The sequence below is a fragment of the Eutrigla gurnardus genome (genome assembly GCF_963514095.1).
Source record: "Eutrigla gurnardus genome assembly, chromosome: 4".
NCBI lineage: Eukaryota > Metazoa > Chordata > Actinopteri > Perciformes > Triglidae > Eutrigla > Eutrigla gurnardus.
The window spans coordinates 2,821,336-2,838,554 of NC_139918.1; the positions used below are offsets into that span (position 1 = coordinate 2,821,336).

A 17,219-nucleotide genomic window follows, 5' to 3' on the forward strand; every position below is an offset into this window, starting at 1 on the left:
TGATTCAGTTTACAACTTCTCATATTTGTGAAGCAGACACAAAAACAGGTTGAAATGGGTTTTTTTAGCAGCGTTTTTAAACACAGGTGGCTTTGTGTGGACGTAGTGAAACTATCACATTTCTCAAACATGATCTAACACAGAGGTAACGGCATGAGGCCAAAACAGGTGTCTGCTATCTTGTTTCTGCTCTGCTGTCAACATGGAACTGATAGTCGGCTGCACTTTGGCTGATCATACAGCAGAACACTCCGTCTGCTCTGTTTGAGACTCGACACTCGGATGCCAACGTTTATTATGCTTCAGTTGCATCAGTGGTTTAGGAACATGTAAAGGAGTGTATATTGTAAATGGTCTCGGGTCATTATTGAGAAACAAAGGTAAAATAAGACTTCAACACGTGCTTTTTGCTGGAGTTCTGCTGATCCAGACACCAGCTCAAATCAGTTAGTGTCCTGCTTTAATATTCTTTTAACTTAATTTTCTGACTCCATCCTTCTAGTTAGCTCTGCTAGCTTAATCCTGGACCTGTAGATTATGCTTTGACTGCTGCAAAGTTAAAAACCTACACACACATCACGACACTGCCCGCTGTCACAGGAACTGGCATTAAGTATCAATGTATTTATAACATATACAACCTATTAAATCGAAAGCGAGATCAGTAACGTGATGACTAAACATCCTGTTTGTACTTTCCATAGAAACGTAGAGGCTGCCGCGGTCGCCGTGGTGACGGAGCAGGGACCCACTGACCTGGCATCAGCAGCGTTGATGCACCTCTCCACCTCCAGAGAAACAATTGTCTTGTTATGACAACACTCTGTCCCCCTCCCTCTTGTTGTCTTCTTTGAAATATTCCCTTTTGGTGTAAATGTGAGATGATGAATGAATTATTTGCTAATGCGGTACTCCTGTTTTTATCCTCCTCGTTTTTCTTTGACTCACCTTCCTTTTTTCCCTTCTTTAAGTAGAGCACCCATTTACATTGTAGTTCCGGGTGATAGTTCTGTGTGACTGTGGCCAGATGGGCGTGTCACGTGAACTCTCTTATGGGCAAAGAGCTGTAACACTAAATCGATCTGGAACTTTATTTTGAAGTCTCTCGTGATGTAGTTTGGCTTCCTGGAGCTGAATTCTGCTGAAGGTTGTGAATTTAGAAGTTCGGGTTCTGGTCACAGTGTTGTGGATTCTATGCAAAGCTGTTGTGATTTCTGTCCCCCACCTCACCTCCTCACCCAGCCAGTCTATGTACCACTCTAAGATGATGAGCCGTATGCTAGCATGTGAATTCAGAGAAAGTGTGTGTGCGTGCTTGTGTGCGTGCGTGCGTGTGTGTGCATGTGTGCGTGTGTGTGTGTGTGTGTGTGTGTGAGAGAATGTTCTTGTGTGTTGAAAATTCTCTTTGACTAACCGATCTTTCTGTGAGCCGTAGATGTCATGATGTAGTTTGAAACGGTTTGTTCTGTGCGTTTGTGTTTCGTAGATCCCTAGCTGTTAATTCTTTTTCATATTTTCAGATTCTGGTTACCATCTAACTAGACTAACTAGATTGAATGATTTGAATATGAAGTTGTAACTTTAAACTTGGCTCTTAAACGTTTAAAGTGCGATGTGAATCAGGACATCATTGACGGTGCAAAGCCGTCTCACTATGGTGTAAAGATTCTGTTTCAAACACACCAGCTGCATGGATCGGCCCAGCAGGCTGGTTCAGACAGGACAGTAACACTGAAGCATTTCAACCCTGTGTGATCCACATTCCACTTCCTCACTCTGGCTCACTGATGGTGACATGGATCAGGCGTTATGTTCCTGTGGAAATCAGCCCCAGCTGACTGACACCAGTTAAATGAACCCCAGCCTTTTTATTTTTTTTCTTCATCGGTGGAGAGGGTTTTATTTACTTAAAGGGAAACTCTGTGACATGTTTCTTTGGTCACTGGTCACTTTTCCTTTGTGACATCAGAATTAACCATGGGTTTGTTTTTAGTCATTGATCCATCATTGATCAGAAAGCAGAGCATCATCTTACACATGATTCCATAACAGAACTACAATTGTGAAATAAAGGAAGCCAAATGAGAGCATTACGTTTCTTGTTTTGAAGGCGATTGCCAGATCTGCAGGTAAACCTCCTTTGGTGTCCCTTTTTAAATCACAAGAGATAATAACTACGCATAGAAATACGTAAAGTAGAAAATCCACTGAACTGTTTTCAGTGGTCATGTGACTAGTACAACAGATATTGGTGGTTGTTAGTTGCTATGGTGACCACACGTGTCAGTGGGGCTGGCTCACCAGGAAGAGAGGATGATACTCTGGAGACGTTAGCTAGATATCTACACTACTCACAAAAGTTAGGGATATTTGGCTTTCGGGTGAAATGTATGGACAATGTAAAGAGTTCACGCTACAGTGATATAACATCATGAAAGCAGGGCGTTTAAGTAGAAGCATGCAATGGTGATTTCCTCATCTCAAACCATTTATTGAAACAAAAGCCAGCGGCAGTGGTGGATATAAAACAACAAAACATGTCAACGCCTCAAAAACTTGTCATGTGACCAAAGGACGTCCACGTCTCTGCTTTCTGGGACACTTCCCGTCTCTGTGTCTCTGTAGCAACCTGCTGAGGACACTCTGGGACTCTCAAAGCTCATTGGCCACTTCCCTCTGACAACATCCTGTTTAAAGCCTCGCATGGCGAGGTGCTGTTGATCATTTGTTAGGTGTCGTCTTGGTCTCATGATGTCAACATGTGAACAGCATGAGGAAGACGATGTTTAAATACCAATTCTAATTGAACCAGGACATTGATTGGTCGATTCAAGGATCAAACAGCTGTTGTGAATGTTGCCTTTCAGCTCCGTGTTAGAGAACAGCAAGTTGTGCAAAAAGTCCTGAAACACTGAACAGAGAAGGTCAAATTAAGTTCACCTGTAAAGTTTATAGTGCATTTTAGGTTCATCCTGAAATTTCACCTGAAAGCTGAATATCCCTAACTTTCATCTGGTCAGCTATATATCTGGTTAGCTAGGTAGTTAGCTATGTATCTGATTAGCTAGTTAGCTATATATATGGTTAGATAGGTATCTGGTTATCTTGGTATCTGGTTAGCTAGATGTCTGGTTAGCTATATATATATATGCTTATCTTGGTTTCTGGTTAGCTATATATATGCTTAGCTAGGTATCTGGTTAGCTTGGTATCTGGTTAGCTAGCTATCTGGTTATCTTGGTACCTGGTTAGCTAAGTATCTTGTTAGCTTGGTATTTGGTTACCTTGGTATCTTTTAGCTAGGTATCTGGTTAGCTATGCATCTGCTTAGCTATAGGTATCTGGTTAACTTGGTATCTTTTATCTACATATCTGCTTAGCTAGGTATCTGGTTAGTCGGGTATCTGGTTAGCTTGGCATTTGGTTAACTTGGTATCTGTTAGCTAGGTGTCTGGTTAGCTATGTATCTGCTTAGCTGGGTGTCTGGTTAGCTAGGTATCTGGTTAACTTGGTATCTGTTTAGCTATGTATCTGGTAAGTTAGGTATCTGCTTAGCTAAATATCTGGTTAGCTATGTATCTGGTTAGCTTGATATCTGGTTAGCTTGATATCTGGTTAGCTTGATATCGGGTTAATAGCTGGGTATCTGCTAGCTAGGTATCTGGTTAGCTCAGTGTCTTGTCCTTCTCTAGGCCAGTGGGCAGTGAGGTGGAGGGAACTGTAACCAGCTTAGCGTTAATCAGCAAGCTAGCCAACTATCCAGCTTTAATGCTGCACTCGTTTCATAAAATGCTGTGAACAAAGTAGTGAGTCATGTGCCAACATCAGTGTTGTGTCCTCCGGTGTGACCAGAGTGAGGCTGAAGCGTTCCGTAGTGCATCGTTCCTCATATAGTCTGTCTCTTTGCTTCCTAACGTTCCGACTCACCGATGAGGGAACCTCAGTGAGTCCAAAGCTCGCTCACGTCGGTTTACTTGATCCAGAAGTGGTCCGCTCCAACAGCCACTTTGGCAATGCCACACATTCTGCTCAGTGATTTGAGTGTCCCTTCTACTCCTATTTTATTTCTATGTACATGACACTCGGATAGTTTTGGGACAATGGGTGCAGCACTGTGGGTTGCTCATTGCTGTTGCGATACTGACAGTAAACTATAAGGGGATCTGATGTTTTCGGATGAATTACAACACTACTGTTAGTGGAAGAGAGACCAAGTAAAACATACCTCTTTTTTATTCTATTTTTTGGTGTCACAGTCCCACTTTGTGTTTCTAGTCCTGACATTGTAACTTCCAGATTGTTTTTAAGCTGAGCAGTAGTCTTGTTTTTGTAGGATGTCTCGTCCACTAGCTGTCTTTTCTACTTCCTGACACTTTGTCAGTCAGTGTGAACTGTAAAACTTTTTTAACATTGAAGATTACAATCTTTACCAAGAGAGAACTTCTAGATTTTTAAAATGAACACTTAGGAAAAAAATCATATTCTGAAATGCTTTAAAAGCTTTTTACAAAGCCATAAGCTGTTTCGCAGACAGGTTTAAGGGGCTGTGCTTCTTCAGGACAATTTTTATTCTCTAACAATACAAAAGGAAGAGCAATAAAATCAAGTTGCAGAGTAATTGCACTGCAGCAACTCGGTGAAACAGGCGTTTGTTTAATTAGTCATCAGAAGTCATACATGGACAGTTTTGCTCCCAGAAAAAGGAGGTGACAGTTGTTAACTTGGCATCAGCTGCAAACAGATGAAGCTCCACAGTATTATGGGGACATGAAAACTGCCCATGTCCTTGCTTCAGAATTGTCTACAGATCCAATACTGCCTGTTGATGCTGATGGATTAAATTATTGTGAAGTAATGATGGATTGTGGAGATTTGAAGTGTCAGTTTTCTGTTGATCTGTGATCTGTTGCTGCAATAAAAGGTTTGGGACAACACTGCAATGACTACTCTTTGTTTTACTTTGTTTCACTCACAGCTGTGCCAGGTATTCCTTCATTTTCCCATCAGAATAATCCTGAAGAAGTGAAGCTCCCCTTGAATACAAGCCCTACACATAACTCACCTTTCAATATCTTACATCATTTCAACTTCATGATTGTTCAGTTTCTCTTTTCTGTCCACCTGTGCTTCTTAAATGTGTCACGGAGCACCAACCTTTTTATTCCATCTGTCATATACACAGAGTTTATACCAAATGCTTAGTTAGACTTTTATGGAAGCAAACCATGATATACACCATATTGCCAAAAGTATTCACTCACCCATCTAAATATAAATCAGGTGTTCCAATCACTTCAATGGCCACAGGTGTATAAAAGCAGCACCTAGGCATGCAGACTGTTTCTACAAACATTTGTGAAAGAATGGGTCGCTCTCAGGAGCTCAGTGAATTCCAGCGTGGTACTGTGATAGGATGTGTATGTATATATATATATATATATATATATATATACACTCAACAAAAATATAAACGCAACACTTGTTTTTGCTCCCATTTTTCATGAGATGGACTTAAAGATCTAAAATTCATTCCAGATACACAATATTACCATTTCTCTCAAACATTGTTCACAAATCAGTCTAAATGTGTGATAGTGAGCACTTCTGCTTTGCTGAGATAATCCATCCCACCTCACAGGTGTGCCACATCAAGATGCTGATCTGACATCATGATTAGTGCACAGGTGTGCCTTAGACTGTCCACAATAAAAGGCCACCCGGAAATGTGCATTTTTTTGCTTTATTGGGGGTCTGGGGACTCAGAACCAGTCAGTATCTGGTGTGACCACCATTTGCCTCATGCAGTGCAACACATCTTCTTCGCATAGAGTTTATCAGATTGTCAATTGTGGCCTGTGGAATGTTGGTCCACTCCTCTTCAATGGCTGTGCGAAGTTGCTGGATATTAGTGGGAACTGGTACACGCTGTCGTATACGCCGGTCAAGCACATCCCAAACATGCTCAATGGGTGACATGTCCGGTGAGTATGCTGGCCATGCAAGAACTGGGACATTTTCAGCTTCCAAGAATTGTGTACAGATCCTTGCAACATGGGGCCGTGCATTATCTTGCTGAAACATGAGGTGATGTTTATGGATGTATGGCACAACAATGGGCCTCAGGATCTCATCACGGTATCTCTGTGCATTCAAAATGCCATCAATAAAATGCACCTGTGTTCTTCGTCCATAACAGATGCCTGCCCATACCATAACCCCACCACCACCATGGGCCACTCGATCCAAAACACGATCCACACACGCTGTCTGCCATCTGCCCTGAACAATGTAAACCGAGATTCATCCGTGAAGAGAACACCTCTCCAACGTGCCAGACGCCATCGAATGTGAGCATTTGCCCACTCAAGTCTGTTACGGTGACGAGCTGGAGTCAGGTCAAGACCCCGATGAGGACGACGAGCATGCAGTTGAGCTTCCCTGAGACGGTTTCTGACAGTTTGTGCAGAAATTGTTTGGTTATGCAAACCAATTGTTTCAGCAGCTGTCTGAGTGGCTGGTCTCAGACGATCTTGGAGGTGAACCTGCTGGATGTGGAAGTCCTGGGCTGGTGTGGTTACACGTGGTCTGCGGTTGTGAGGCCGGTTGGATGTACTGCCGTATTCTCTGAAACGCCTTTGGAGACGGCGTATGGTGGAGAAATGAACATTCAATGCACGAGCAACAGATCTGGTTGACATTCCTGCTGTCAGCATGCCAATTGCACGCTCCCTCAATGCTTGTGGCATCTGTGGCATTTTGCTGTGAGACAAAACTGCACATTTCAGAGTGGCCTTTTATTGTGGGCAGTATAAGGTACACCTGTGCACTAATCATGATGTCAGATCAGCATCTTGATGTGGCACACCTGTGAGGTGGGATGGATTATCTCAGCAAAGCAGAAGTGCTCACTATCACACATTTAGACAGATTTGTGAACAATGTTTGAGAGAAATGGTAATATTGTGTAACTGGAATGAATTTTAGATCTTTAAGTCCATCTCATGAAAAATGGGAGCAAAAACAAAAGTGTTGCGTTTATATTTTTGTTGAGTGTATATCCTGGTACTGTGATAGGATGCCACCTGTGCAACAAGTCCAGTCGTGAAATGTCCTCACTCCTAAATATTCCACAGTCAACTTTCAGTGCGATTATAACAAAGTGAAAGCGATTGGGAACGACAGCAACTCAACAAGAAGTGGTAGACCACGTAAAATGATGGAGCGGGGTCAGCGGATGCTGAGGCACATAGTGCACAGAGGTCACCAACTTTCTGCAGAGTCATCACTACAGACCTCCAAACTTCATGTGGCCTTCAGATTAGCTCAAGAACAGTGTAGAGAGCTTCATGGATTGGGTTTCCATGGCGATCAGCTGCATCCAAGCCATACATCAGCAAGTGCAATGCAAAGCGTCGGATGCAGTGGTGTAAAGCACGCCGCCACTGGACTCCAGAGCAGTGGAGACGTTCTCTGGAGGGCCCAATCATGCTTCTCCATCTGGATATCTGATGGACGAGTCTGGGTTTGGTGGTTGCCAGGACAACGGTACTTGTCTGACTGCATTGTGCCACGTGTAAAGTTTGGTGGAGGGGGATTATGGTGTGGGGTTGTTTTTCAGGAGTTGGGCTTGGCCCCTTAGTTCCAGTGAAAGGAACTCTGAATGCTTCAGCATTCCAGGAGATGTTGAACAATTCCATGCTCCCAACTTTGTGGAACAGTTTGGGGATGGCCCCTTCCTGTTCCAACATGACTGTGCACCAGTGCACAAAGAACTTGATTGGCCTGCACAGAGTCCTGACCTCAACCTGATAGAACACCTTTGGGATGAATTAGATTGGAGACTGAGAGCCAGGCCTTCCCTCCAACATCAGTGTGTGACCTCACTAATACACTTCTGGAAGAATAGTCAAAAAGTCCCATAAACACACTCCAGAAGAGTTGAAGCTGTTATAGCTGCAAAGGGTGGACCGACGTCATATTAAACCCTATGGATTAAGAATGGGGTGTCACTTAAGTTCATATGCGAGTCAAGGCAGGTGAGTGAATACTTTTGGCAATATAGTGTGTGTGTGTGTGTGTGTGTATGTAAGTATGTATATAACTGACATGTAGAGACAGACAGACAGACAGACTGTCACAGAGCTTTTATTAAAAAGTGCAGGAATATTTCCCCTTTTTTCCCTCCATAGAGTTGAACACAGGGAAACCCAGCAGCCTCACGTAGTCTGCATGTCGTCTCCTCTGTCCTGATTGGCCAACAAAAACCATAATCCTCTGGCACCAGACAGTGGAACAATGCCCATCATTTCGGGTTATTTATTTAAAAAAAACACAGGATGACTCCCAAAAACACATGAATTTGGAGGAAGCGGATTCAGGAATCTTAATCTTTAAAAAACCTGTCGTTGCAGCTCATACATCAGCTGAGTCTAGTGTAGAGAGGTGAGAGTTTGGCAATGAAATACCAGTCGATATAATATCTTGCCCTTCTTCACTTCCATTAGTTTGTTGTTTCTTTTTCTTGGACTGGAAGTTGAATGGTCTTCTTTCTCTGCCTGTTGATCTTCCATTATGAGTCAGCAGTAATGAAATGTACCTGGTCAAACACTTTAGACTAGAGTGAGCCTGACTCTAGTTTAGTGGGAATGTGGCCACAGACACGGAGATCCTATTTCTGGGCAAAGCAGCAAGTACAAGTACTTTCATTAGTGGTCACATGATCAACCACCATTGTTTTAACTCATTCTTTGATAGATAGGAACTTAAAAGACAATTAAATCGATGGAAAAGTTACGGACTGCCACTTTAATGTTTGCAAGCATGAGGCATCTGCAGTGTGACACTGGGTCATTGTTTTAGCGTATATCACACCCGGTGGCTGGGTTACACTTGTCTGGCCACACTCCTTGTCAGCAAATGGTCCTCCAGTACACATTGAGGACAGACAGCCATTTGCCAAAAATCCGTAGCACACAACGCGCACTTAAGTATAACGAGGAAATGTCTGCAGACACCTGGAATGGACACGATCCTACTAATGATACTGCTTTATTATTATTCTCTGATATCCTCCACCAAAAATATTATGAAAAATCATAATAATTATAATGCCGATATTATATCACTATAGAAATTGTAGTCACATTTTAGGCATGTCTATCACAAAACAGGGTCAGGGCGCACAGCAGTAGACATAATAGTGGAGAACCCGGTGCCTGCACGAGCCGGCTGGGCCATTCATCATCATCATCATCATCATCATCACCGTCTTCATCATCTGCGCTCCACAGCTGCACCGGATTCCCCGTCCAACACTAGAACGGCGGGACACCGGGACCTCGCGGGCCACTCAGACCAGCTGCAGCCCCAACTTCGGTTCCAGCTCGCGGCAAAGACACGGACAACAGGCTGCTGAGGCGCGACACCAGGCACGAGCTGCGCACAAGCAGAACACGATCCCCAAAAGTGCTGTATTTTTTTAAAAAGATTTTTTCAGGCATGGATGCATTTATTAGCAGTGGATAGATATGAAAAACAGGAGAGAGAGAGGGAGGTGTGACATGCAGCAAACGACATTCAGACGGGATTCGGACCAGGGTCGGCAGCGTATGTGTATACATACATGGTGTGCGCTCTAACCACTTCGCCACCTGCGCACCCCTGAATCACTGGTTTTTGGGTAGGCGGGGTCATCATAAAGGAATTCTGCTTAGGGCACCAAAATGGCTAGCGGTAGCGCTGGACAGCCAACATTTTCCCAGGATGACTGGCACTGCGCACCGGTGAGCCAAACTTCCACTCCGCCAGCTGTAATTCGCCTTGCGCCAAGAGTAGACCAGGTTGGAGCTGGTGGGCTTTCGGCGCAGTCTCGGCGAGGCTTTTTGCCACGAAACTTCCGCTGCGCCAAGCTGAATCTGTGACGCCTCCCCCTGCTGCGCCGCCACACCCATCTTGGCGCAGGCGATCCACCAAACTGCCAAACTGACGGTGCGCAAGGCTGCGCGGGTCGAAACTTGCATTGCGCCGGCTCCGCCACCCTGCGCAGCCCTGCGCCACCCTGCGCTGCGCCACGAAACTAGGGCCCAAAGAGCTTCAATCATCAGAGAAATAGGAATGAATTCCTGTTAAAAACGATATATAATTAGAATTTATTTTCATTTTAAAATGTCTGTTTCCTCCACACGCACATAGTGACGACATGGGTCATGTGTTTACTCTAATACAAGTGATATATATGGTGCTTTTTTAAAGGTATATATGTAACAATTTCCTGAAAGCTATGTGTGCTATAGTGTGATAAAAAGCCAATCCCTCTCAATCATCACTATGAGCAACTAGAAGTGTGTCTGATGTTAGCTGGTGCTTTCAACAGAATAGGCCAATGTATAGTACAGACTATAAAGTGACTACAACTACTAGCTACTTGTCCAGTTAAGTGGACACACGCTCGTTGTGCTGACACATATCATTTGCAGACAGAAGGTTTCCATCCGCCTGTTTAAAGCTGTCTGGGAGCTGCAGCGTGGATGATGCACTCCAGAATATCCACCTGAAAGAAAAGACAAGGTGAGCTAGCAGAGTGTTCATGGCAAGCAGCCGGCCGACCAACAACACAGGGATTAAGACGTCGTGTTTCTTGCGTTACGGTACTCAAATTACGTTACTCACATTGCGTTACTCACGTTACGGTACCCACGTTACGGTACCTACGTTACGGTACCCACATTACGGTACCTACGTTATGGTACCCACGTAACGTTACTCACGTTACGGTTCCCACATTACAGTACTCACGTTACGTTACTCGCGTTACATTACTCAAGTTACGGTACTCACGCTACAGTACCCACGTTACAGGACTCACGTTACGTTACTCAAGTTGCGGTACTCAAATTATGGTACTCGTGTTACGGTACTCAAATTACATTACTCACGTTGCGTTACTCACGTTGGGTTACTCACGTTGCGTTACTCACGTTGCGTTACTCACGTTGCGTTACTCACGTTACGGTTCCCACGTTACGTTACTCACGTTACGGTACTCAAATTACGTTACTCACGTTGTGTTACTCACGTTGCGTTACTCACGTTGCGTTACTCACGTTGCGTTACTCACGTTACGGTTCCCATGTTACGTTACTCACATTACGTTGCTCACATTACGTTACTCACATTACGTTACTCACATTACGTTACTCACGTTATGTTACTCACGTTGCTGTACCCACATTACGGTACCCACGTTACGTTGCTCACGTTACATTACTCACGTTACGGTACTCTCGCTACGGTACACACGTTACAGTTCTCACTTTACGTTACTCACGTTGCGGTACCCACGTTACGGTACCCACGTTACGTTGCTCACGTTACCCATAATGCAGCGGGTGGCTAAATAAGCACCCTGACCAAGCTACTATTATTTAACGCTCCGGCCGAGAGGACAGGTTCTCCCTCGGTTCTCCCTCGGTTCTCCCCTTCACCTGGTTGCTCTCTCCCACGCTGAGGTTCTTGAGCTGGTAGACCGTCACTTGTCCATCAGCGTCTCCCACCAGGACACAGTCCGTCTGTGTGGCAAACAGCAGGGTCTTCATGCTCACCCCAGCGGCAGCAGGCTGCACGATGACCGGGTCCAAGCTGAAGGAGGACAGTGTGAGTGTTAAAGGTTGAGAACGGTGAGACGGGCAGATCCTCCCCTCTGTCTCACTCACACGCTTGAATTCAGGTCCCAGATCTCCAGCTGTCCCTCGTTCACAGCTCCGAACACCGTGGCCGACTTCGGGGACCACTGGATGTGGCACACTGCCGTCTGGATGGAGGCGAAGCCGAACACCGGCTGCTGGCGGTCCTGCCTCCACAGCTGGATGGTCCAGTCAGAGGAGCAGCTCAGGAACACACCAGGACTGAAGGGACTCCATGCGATGCAGTTGACAGGACGCTAAGGGACAACATGTCCTCTGATTACTCAATCCACATGACAACACCATGCAACAAGTCACAGGGTTAGATTCAACATCGAGCAAGAACAAGATTCATTCCAGGGACCCAAAGACGCCAAAGGCATCTCCAGACTTCCTGTCTTGTGTGTGCTGAAACAGGCATTTCATATTTTTTCTTGTTTACTGCACCAAAAATACATATACATGTCATATTGAAGAGAGTACAATTTACAATAAAAATAAACAAAAAACAAAACAAAAAGGATTTTTTAGGACAAAAACACTTTACATTTCTCTTGAGAAATTTGATGGTTGAAAATATGAGCTCACCATCTTCTCCAGCTCTGATTGATTGATTGATTGATTGATTGATTGATTGATTGATTGATTGATTGATTGATTGATGGATGTCATATTATTGGTTGCTAGCTGATATAATGATGCATCATATTCTGTTTATATATATATAATGTAAAAAATACGAAGAAATTGATTTCTTTGTCATTTTTTTCCTACATGGAGCTAAACTCCATTCCACGCAGAAATGCAATGAGTTTGCATTCTTTTATGCTGATAAAAATTAATGCATCAGACGCACCATCAATATCTCAACAGACAGAGCTATTTCTAATTGTAATTGCTCCTCAGATAAGTGGTTGAATCACGATCATATACTTCAAAGTGAGTCCCGTATTTTTACCACATTCATGTCATGTCATATTTGGTGTTTTTATATGTTATACCTACTATGTTACATGTTCTTATATTATCTCATGTTTTTGTCATGCATATTTTTTTTCTGCTTACTATATTACCTTTTCAATCATCAAACGTCTTTGAGTATTGGGAAAAGCGCTTTCAAACCACATTTTGTCTGGAGAAAGGAAGGAAGCTGCTTTGTCTCTTGTTGGTAAGTCAGAAACTAATTGTAGATTTGGGTTTAGGCATTGTGTGAGTAAAGCTAGTTGTAACATTTAGTCTTGTATTGATAGCTTGTTGTTTAAATTCTTGTGAAGCTGTCTATGCTAAGTGAGTAATCAGCTAGTTTCAGCCAGCTCAGCTGTAGTGAATAGAGTTGATTGGAGGGAGGGGTCACACTCAGTACTTGCGGTAAACTGAGCACTTAAAAGGCTGTCACTGCAGCGTCAGGACCCCCCCTCGCAGCCATGTGTCTTATCCCAGTGAGGACATCACACTGGAGAAGATTTTACCGGAGACCCTTCACTCGAGGCTGAAACCCATCCAATCTCTGCTACCCACCATTCTCCACCAGTAAGGAACTTGAAGTACTAGGGGGGCTGTGGAACTGCCAGTCTGCAGTCAAGAAGGCGGACTCCATTTTAGCGTATGCCTCCCTGCAGTCTCTTCACTTCCTGGCCCTCACGGAGACCTGGATCACCCCAGAAAACACTGCCACTCCAGCTGTCCTTTCAACTGCCTACTCGTTTTCACACTCCCCAAGACGAACAGGGCGAGGAGGAGGAACTGGCCTCCTCATCTCACCCAGATGGTCCTACCAGGTCCTTCCTCTGGACCACCTACCCCAATCTACACTTGAATTCCACGCCGTCTCTGTTACCTTCCTTTCAAGCTCAACATCATAGTGATCTATCGCCCACCCGGTCCTCTCCATGACTTTTTAGATGAGATGGATGCCCTCCTGAGCTGCTCCCCTGATGATGGCACACCACTCGTCGTCCTCGGTGACTTCAACATCCACCCGGGAAAGCTGCATTCATCTGAATTCATTGACTTCTTTTCCGCATTTTACCTTACACTCTCCCCCTCTCCACCAACTCACCGGGCCGGGAACCAACTTGACCTTGTCTTCACAAGATCCTGTGGCATCTCGGCACTCTCTGTTACCCCGCTCACCGTGTCCGACCACCACTTTGTGACTTTCTCCCTCCCCATGGAGCCCACCACATCCCTCCCCTCCAGCCGCCGCAACCTGAAATCCCTCACTCCCTCCGCTCTATCCTCAACTGCTATCTCCTCGCTACCATCCACAGAACAGTTCTCCTTAATACCTACTGAGGAAGCCTCCTCCATCCTGATGTCCTCACTCTCCTCTTCTTTGGACACTCTCTGTCCCCCAATCTCACGACCTGCGCGATCATCTCCCTCCCCTCCCTGGCTGTCTGAACCTCTGCGAACCAACAGATCATTGTTGCGAGTGTCAGAGAGAAAATGGAAGAAATCGGGCCAGCACGAGGACCTTGCTCACTACCACCGCCTCCTCTCTGACTTCACCTCAACTGTTTCAGCAGCTAAATCTGCCTTCTACCTGGCAAAGATCAACTCTTCTGCCTCCAACCCCAGGAAACTCTTCTCCATGTTCTCCTCCCCCCCCCTTCCTCCCTTACTGCCGATGACTTTGCAACTTACTTTACCAAGAAAGTAAATGACATCAGCTCCTCATTCACGCCTATTCCCTCCCAGAAGACATCTCCCCCAACTCTCAACTCTGATGGCCTTACCAGCTTTAGCCCCCTCACCTCTGAAGACGTTCACGCACTTGTTACATCTAACCGTGCCACCACCTGCTCCCTTGACCCGATTCCCTCCGCTCTTCTCCAAGACATCTCACACGACATCTTGCCATTCCTCACCACCCTGATCAACTCCTCCCTCACCTCAGGTGTCATTCCAGCGGCTTTTAAGACGGCTACAGTGAAGCCTCTCCTTAAAAAACCCACCCTAGACGCTGCTGATATCCAAAGCTACAGACCTGTATCTCTTCTATCATTCCTCTCTAAAACCTTGGAACGTGCCGCCTACAACCAACTGTCATCCTATCTCTCGCAGAACAACCTCCTAGACCCTAATCAATCAGGATTCAGGACTGCTCACTCCACTGAGACGGCCCTCCTCACAGTGACCGAGTCCCTGCGAGAGCCTCATCCCACTCCTCCGTTCTCATTCTCCTCGACCTATCTGCTGCATTCGACACAGTCAACCACCAAATCCTCCTCTCCACTCTGGCTGAACTTGGCATAACCGACTCTGCTCTCACCTGGTTTACATCATACCTGACAAATCGCACCTTTCAGGTCACGTGGAATGGCTCTATGTCCAAACCCTGTTCTCTGGACACGGGTGTCCCTCAAGGCTCAGTATTAGGACCGCTTCTGTTCTCACTATACACCAGATCACTAGGTTCTGTTATTACATCGCATGGATTCTCCTACCATTGTTATGCAGATGACACCCAGCTGTTCCTCTCTTTTCCCCCGTCCTCTGACACTCACATTGCAACTCGCATCTCGGACTGTCTGGCTGACATCTCTGTCTGGACAACTGCACATCACCTCAAGCTTAACCTGAATAAAACCGAACTCCTCTTCATCCCAGGGAAAGACTGCCCTCGCATGGACCTGTCGGTCACTGTCGAGGCCATCACAGTATTGCCGTCGTCAACTGCGAGGAACCTGGGTGTAATCCTCGATGACCAACTATCCTGCACCCCCAACATCACTGCTGTGGCCCGATCCTGCAGATTTGCCCTCTACAATATCCGCAGGATTCGGACCTTCCTCACAAAGGATGCAACGCAACTCCTGGTCCAAGCACTGGTCATCTCCCGCCTTGACTACTGCAACTCTCTCCTGGCCGGAATCCCGGCCTCTGCGATTAAACCATTGCAGCGTATCCAGAACGCTGCAGCACGCCTTATCTTCAATCTACCCAAATTCTCCCATGTGACCCCCCTCCTCCGTGACCTCCACTGGCTCCCTGTTGCAGGGCCATCAATGGAACGGCATCCATCTACCTTCAAACACTGGTCAAACCTCATGCCCCGAAGCGAGCACTTCGCTCCTCTACTTCAGCTGGCCGGCTGGTACCACCATCGCTTAAATCAAACAAATGTCGCTCAGCAAAGTCCAGACTCTTCTCTGTTCTGGCGCCTCAGTGGTGGAACGAACTCCCGACTAATGTCAGGACAGCAGAGTCATTTGCCATCTTCCGAAAAAGGCTCAAGACTCACCTGTTCAGACTTCCCAAGACCCCCCCCCCCCCAAAAAAAACCAATCCCTACATAAAGCCAATCCCAGCTGTCATTGGGCGAAGGCAGGGTACACCCTGGACAGGACGCCAGTCTATCGCAGGGCCAACGTGTAGAGACAGACAACCATTCACACTCACATTCACACCTACGGGCAATTTAGAGTCACCAATTAACCTATCCCCATCCTGCATGTCTTTGGACTGTGGGAGGAAGCCGGAGAACCCGGAGAGAACCCACGCTTACACGGGGAGAACATGCAAACTCCACACAGAAGGAACCCGGGCCGACCCGGGAATCGAACCCAGGACCCTCTTGCTGTGAGGCGAGAGTGCTACCCACTACACCACCGTGCAGCCCGGATGACTAACATTTTAAATAAAATTATTTAATTAAAAGTCTCTTTTTGTAGTAAAACTGTTGAAGTATCAGACTGTGAAAATATAATGTTACTCACACTAACAACAGGTCTCTCTGTGTGTTGGGTACCAGGATGTAATGTTACTATAACAACAGGTCTCTCTGTGTGTTGGGTACCAGGATGTAACGTTACTATAACAACAGGTCTCTCTGTGTGTTGGGTACCAGGATGTAACATTACTATAACAACAGGTCTCTCTGTGTGTTGGGTACCAGGATGTAACGTTACTATAACAACAGGTCTCTGTGTGTGTTGGGTACCAGGATGTAACGTTACTATAACAACAGGTCTCTCTGTGTGTTGGGTACCAGGATGTAACGTTACTATAACAACAGGTCTTTCTGTGTGTTGGGTACCAGGATGTAATGTTACTATAACAACAGGTCTCTCTGTGTGTTGGGTACCAGGATGTAATGTTACTATAACAACAGGTCTCTCTGTGTGTTGGGTACCAGGATGTAACGTTACTATAACAACAGGTCTCTCTGTGTGTTGGGTACCAGGATGTAACATTACTATAACAACAGGTCTCTCTGTGTGTTGGGTACCAGGATGTAACGTTACTATAACAACAGGTCTCTGTGTGTGTTGGGTACCAGGATGTAACGTTACTATAACAACAGGTCTCTCTGTGTGTTGGGTACCAGGATGTAACGTTACTATAACAACAGGTCTCTCTGTGTGTTGGGTACCAGGATGTAACATTACTATAACAACAGGTCTCTCTGTGTGTTGGGTACCAGGATGTAACGTTACTATAACAACAGGTCTCTGTGTGTGTTGGGTACCAGGATGTAACGTTACTATAACAACAGGTCTCTCTGTGTGTTGGGTACCAGGATGTAACGTTACT

At 45.5% G+C, this 17,219-nt stretch overlaps 2 protein-coding genes across 52 annotated transcripts in view; one reads left to right on the forward strand and one right to left on the reverse strand.

Annotated features, from left to right (window-relative positions):
• The window catches only part of asph (aspartate beta-hydroxylase), a 36,298-nt gene extending 31,364 nt beyond the window's left edge, over window positions 1-4,934 (forward strand). For 42 of the 50 annotated variants that reach the window (XM_084008448.1, XM_084008454.1, XM_084008436.1 and 39 more), the window contains 2 exons: window positions 705-3,240; window positions 3,338-4,934. In XM_084008448.1, coding sequence (XP_083864574.1) covers window positions 705-712 — 8 coding nt within the window. In that variant the 3' untranslated portion in view covers window positions 713-3,240; window positions 3,338-4,934. Of the gene's footprint in view, window positions 1-704; window positions 3,304-3,337 lie in introns of all 50 variants that reach the window. The other 8 variants (XM_084008480.1, XM_084008458.1, XM_084008484.1 and 5 more) reach the window with 8 other exon arrangements.
• A 4,437-nt stretch (window positions 4,935-9,371) lies between these two features.
• dnai4 (dynein axonemal intermediate chain 4) overlaps window positions 9,372-17,219 on the reverse strand; it is a 36,204-nt gene continuing 28,356 nt past the window's right edge. For both annotated transcript variants that reach the window (XM_084008434.1, XM_084008433.1), the window contains 3 exons: window positions 11,712-11,938; window positions 11,484-11,637; window positions 9,372-10,549 (listed from right to left, as the gene is read on the reverse strand). In XM_084008434.1, the coding sequence (XP_083864560.1) occupies window positions 10,499-10,549; window positions 11,484-11,637; window positions 11,712-11,938 (432 nt within the window). In that variant the 3' untranslated portion in view covers window positions 9,372-10,498. The remainder of the gene's footprint in view (window positions 10,550-11,483; window positions 11,638-11,711; window positions 11,939-17,219) is intronic.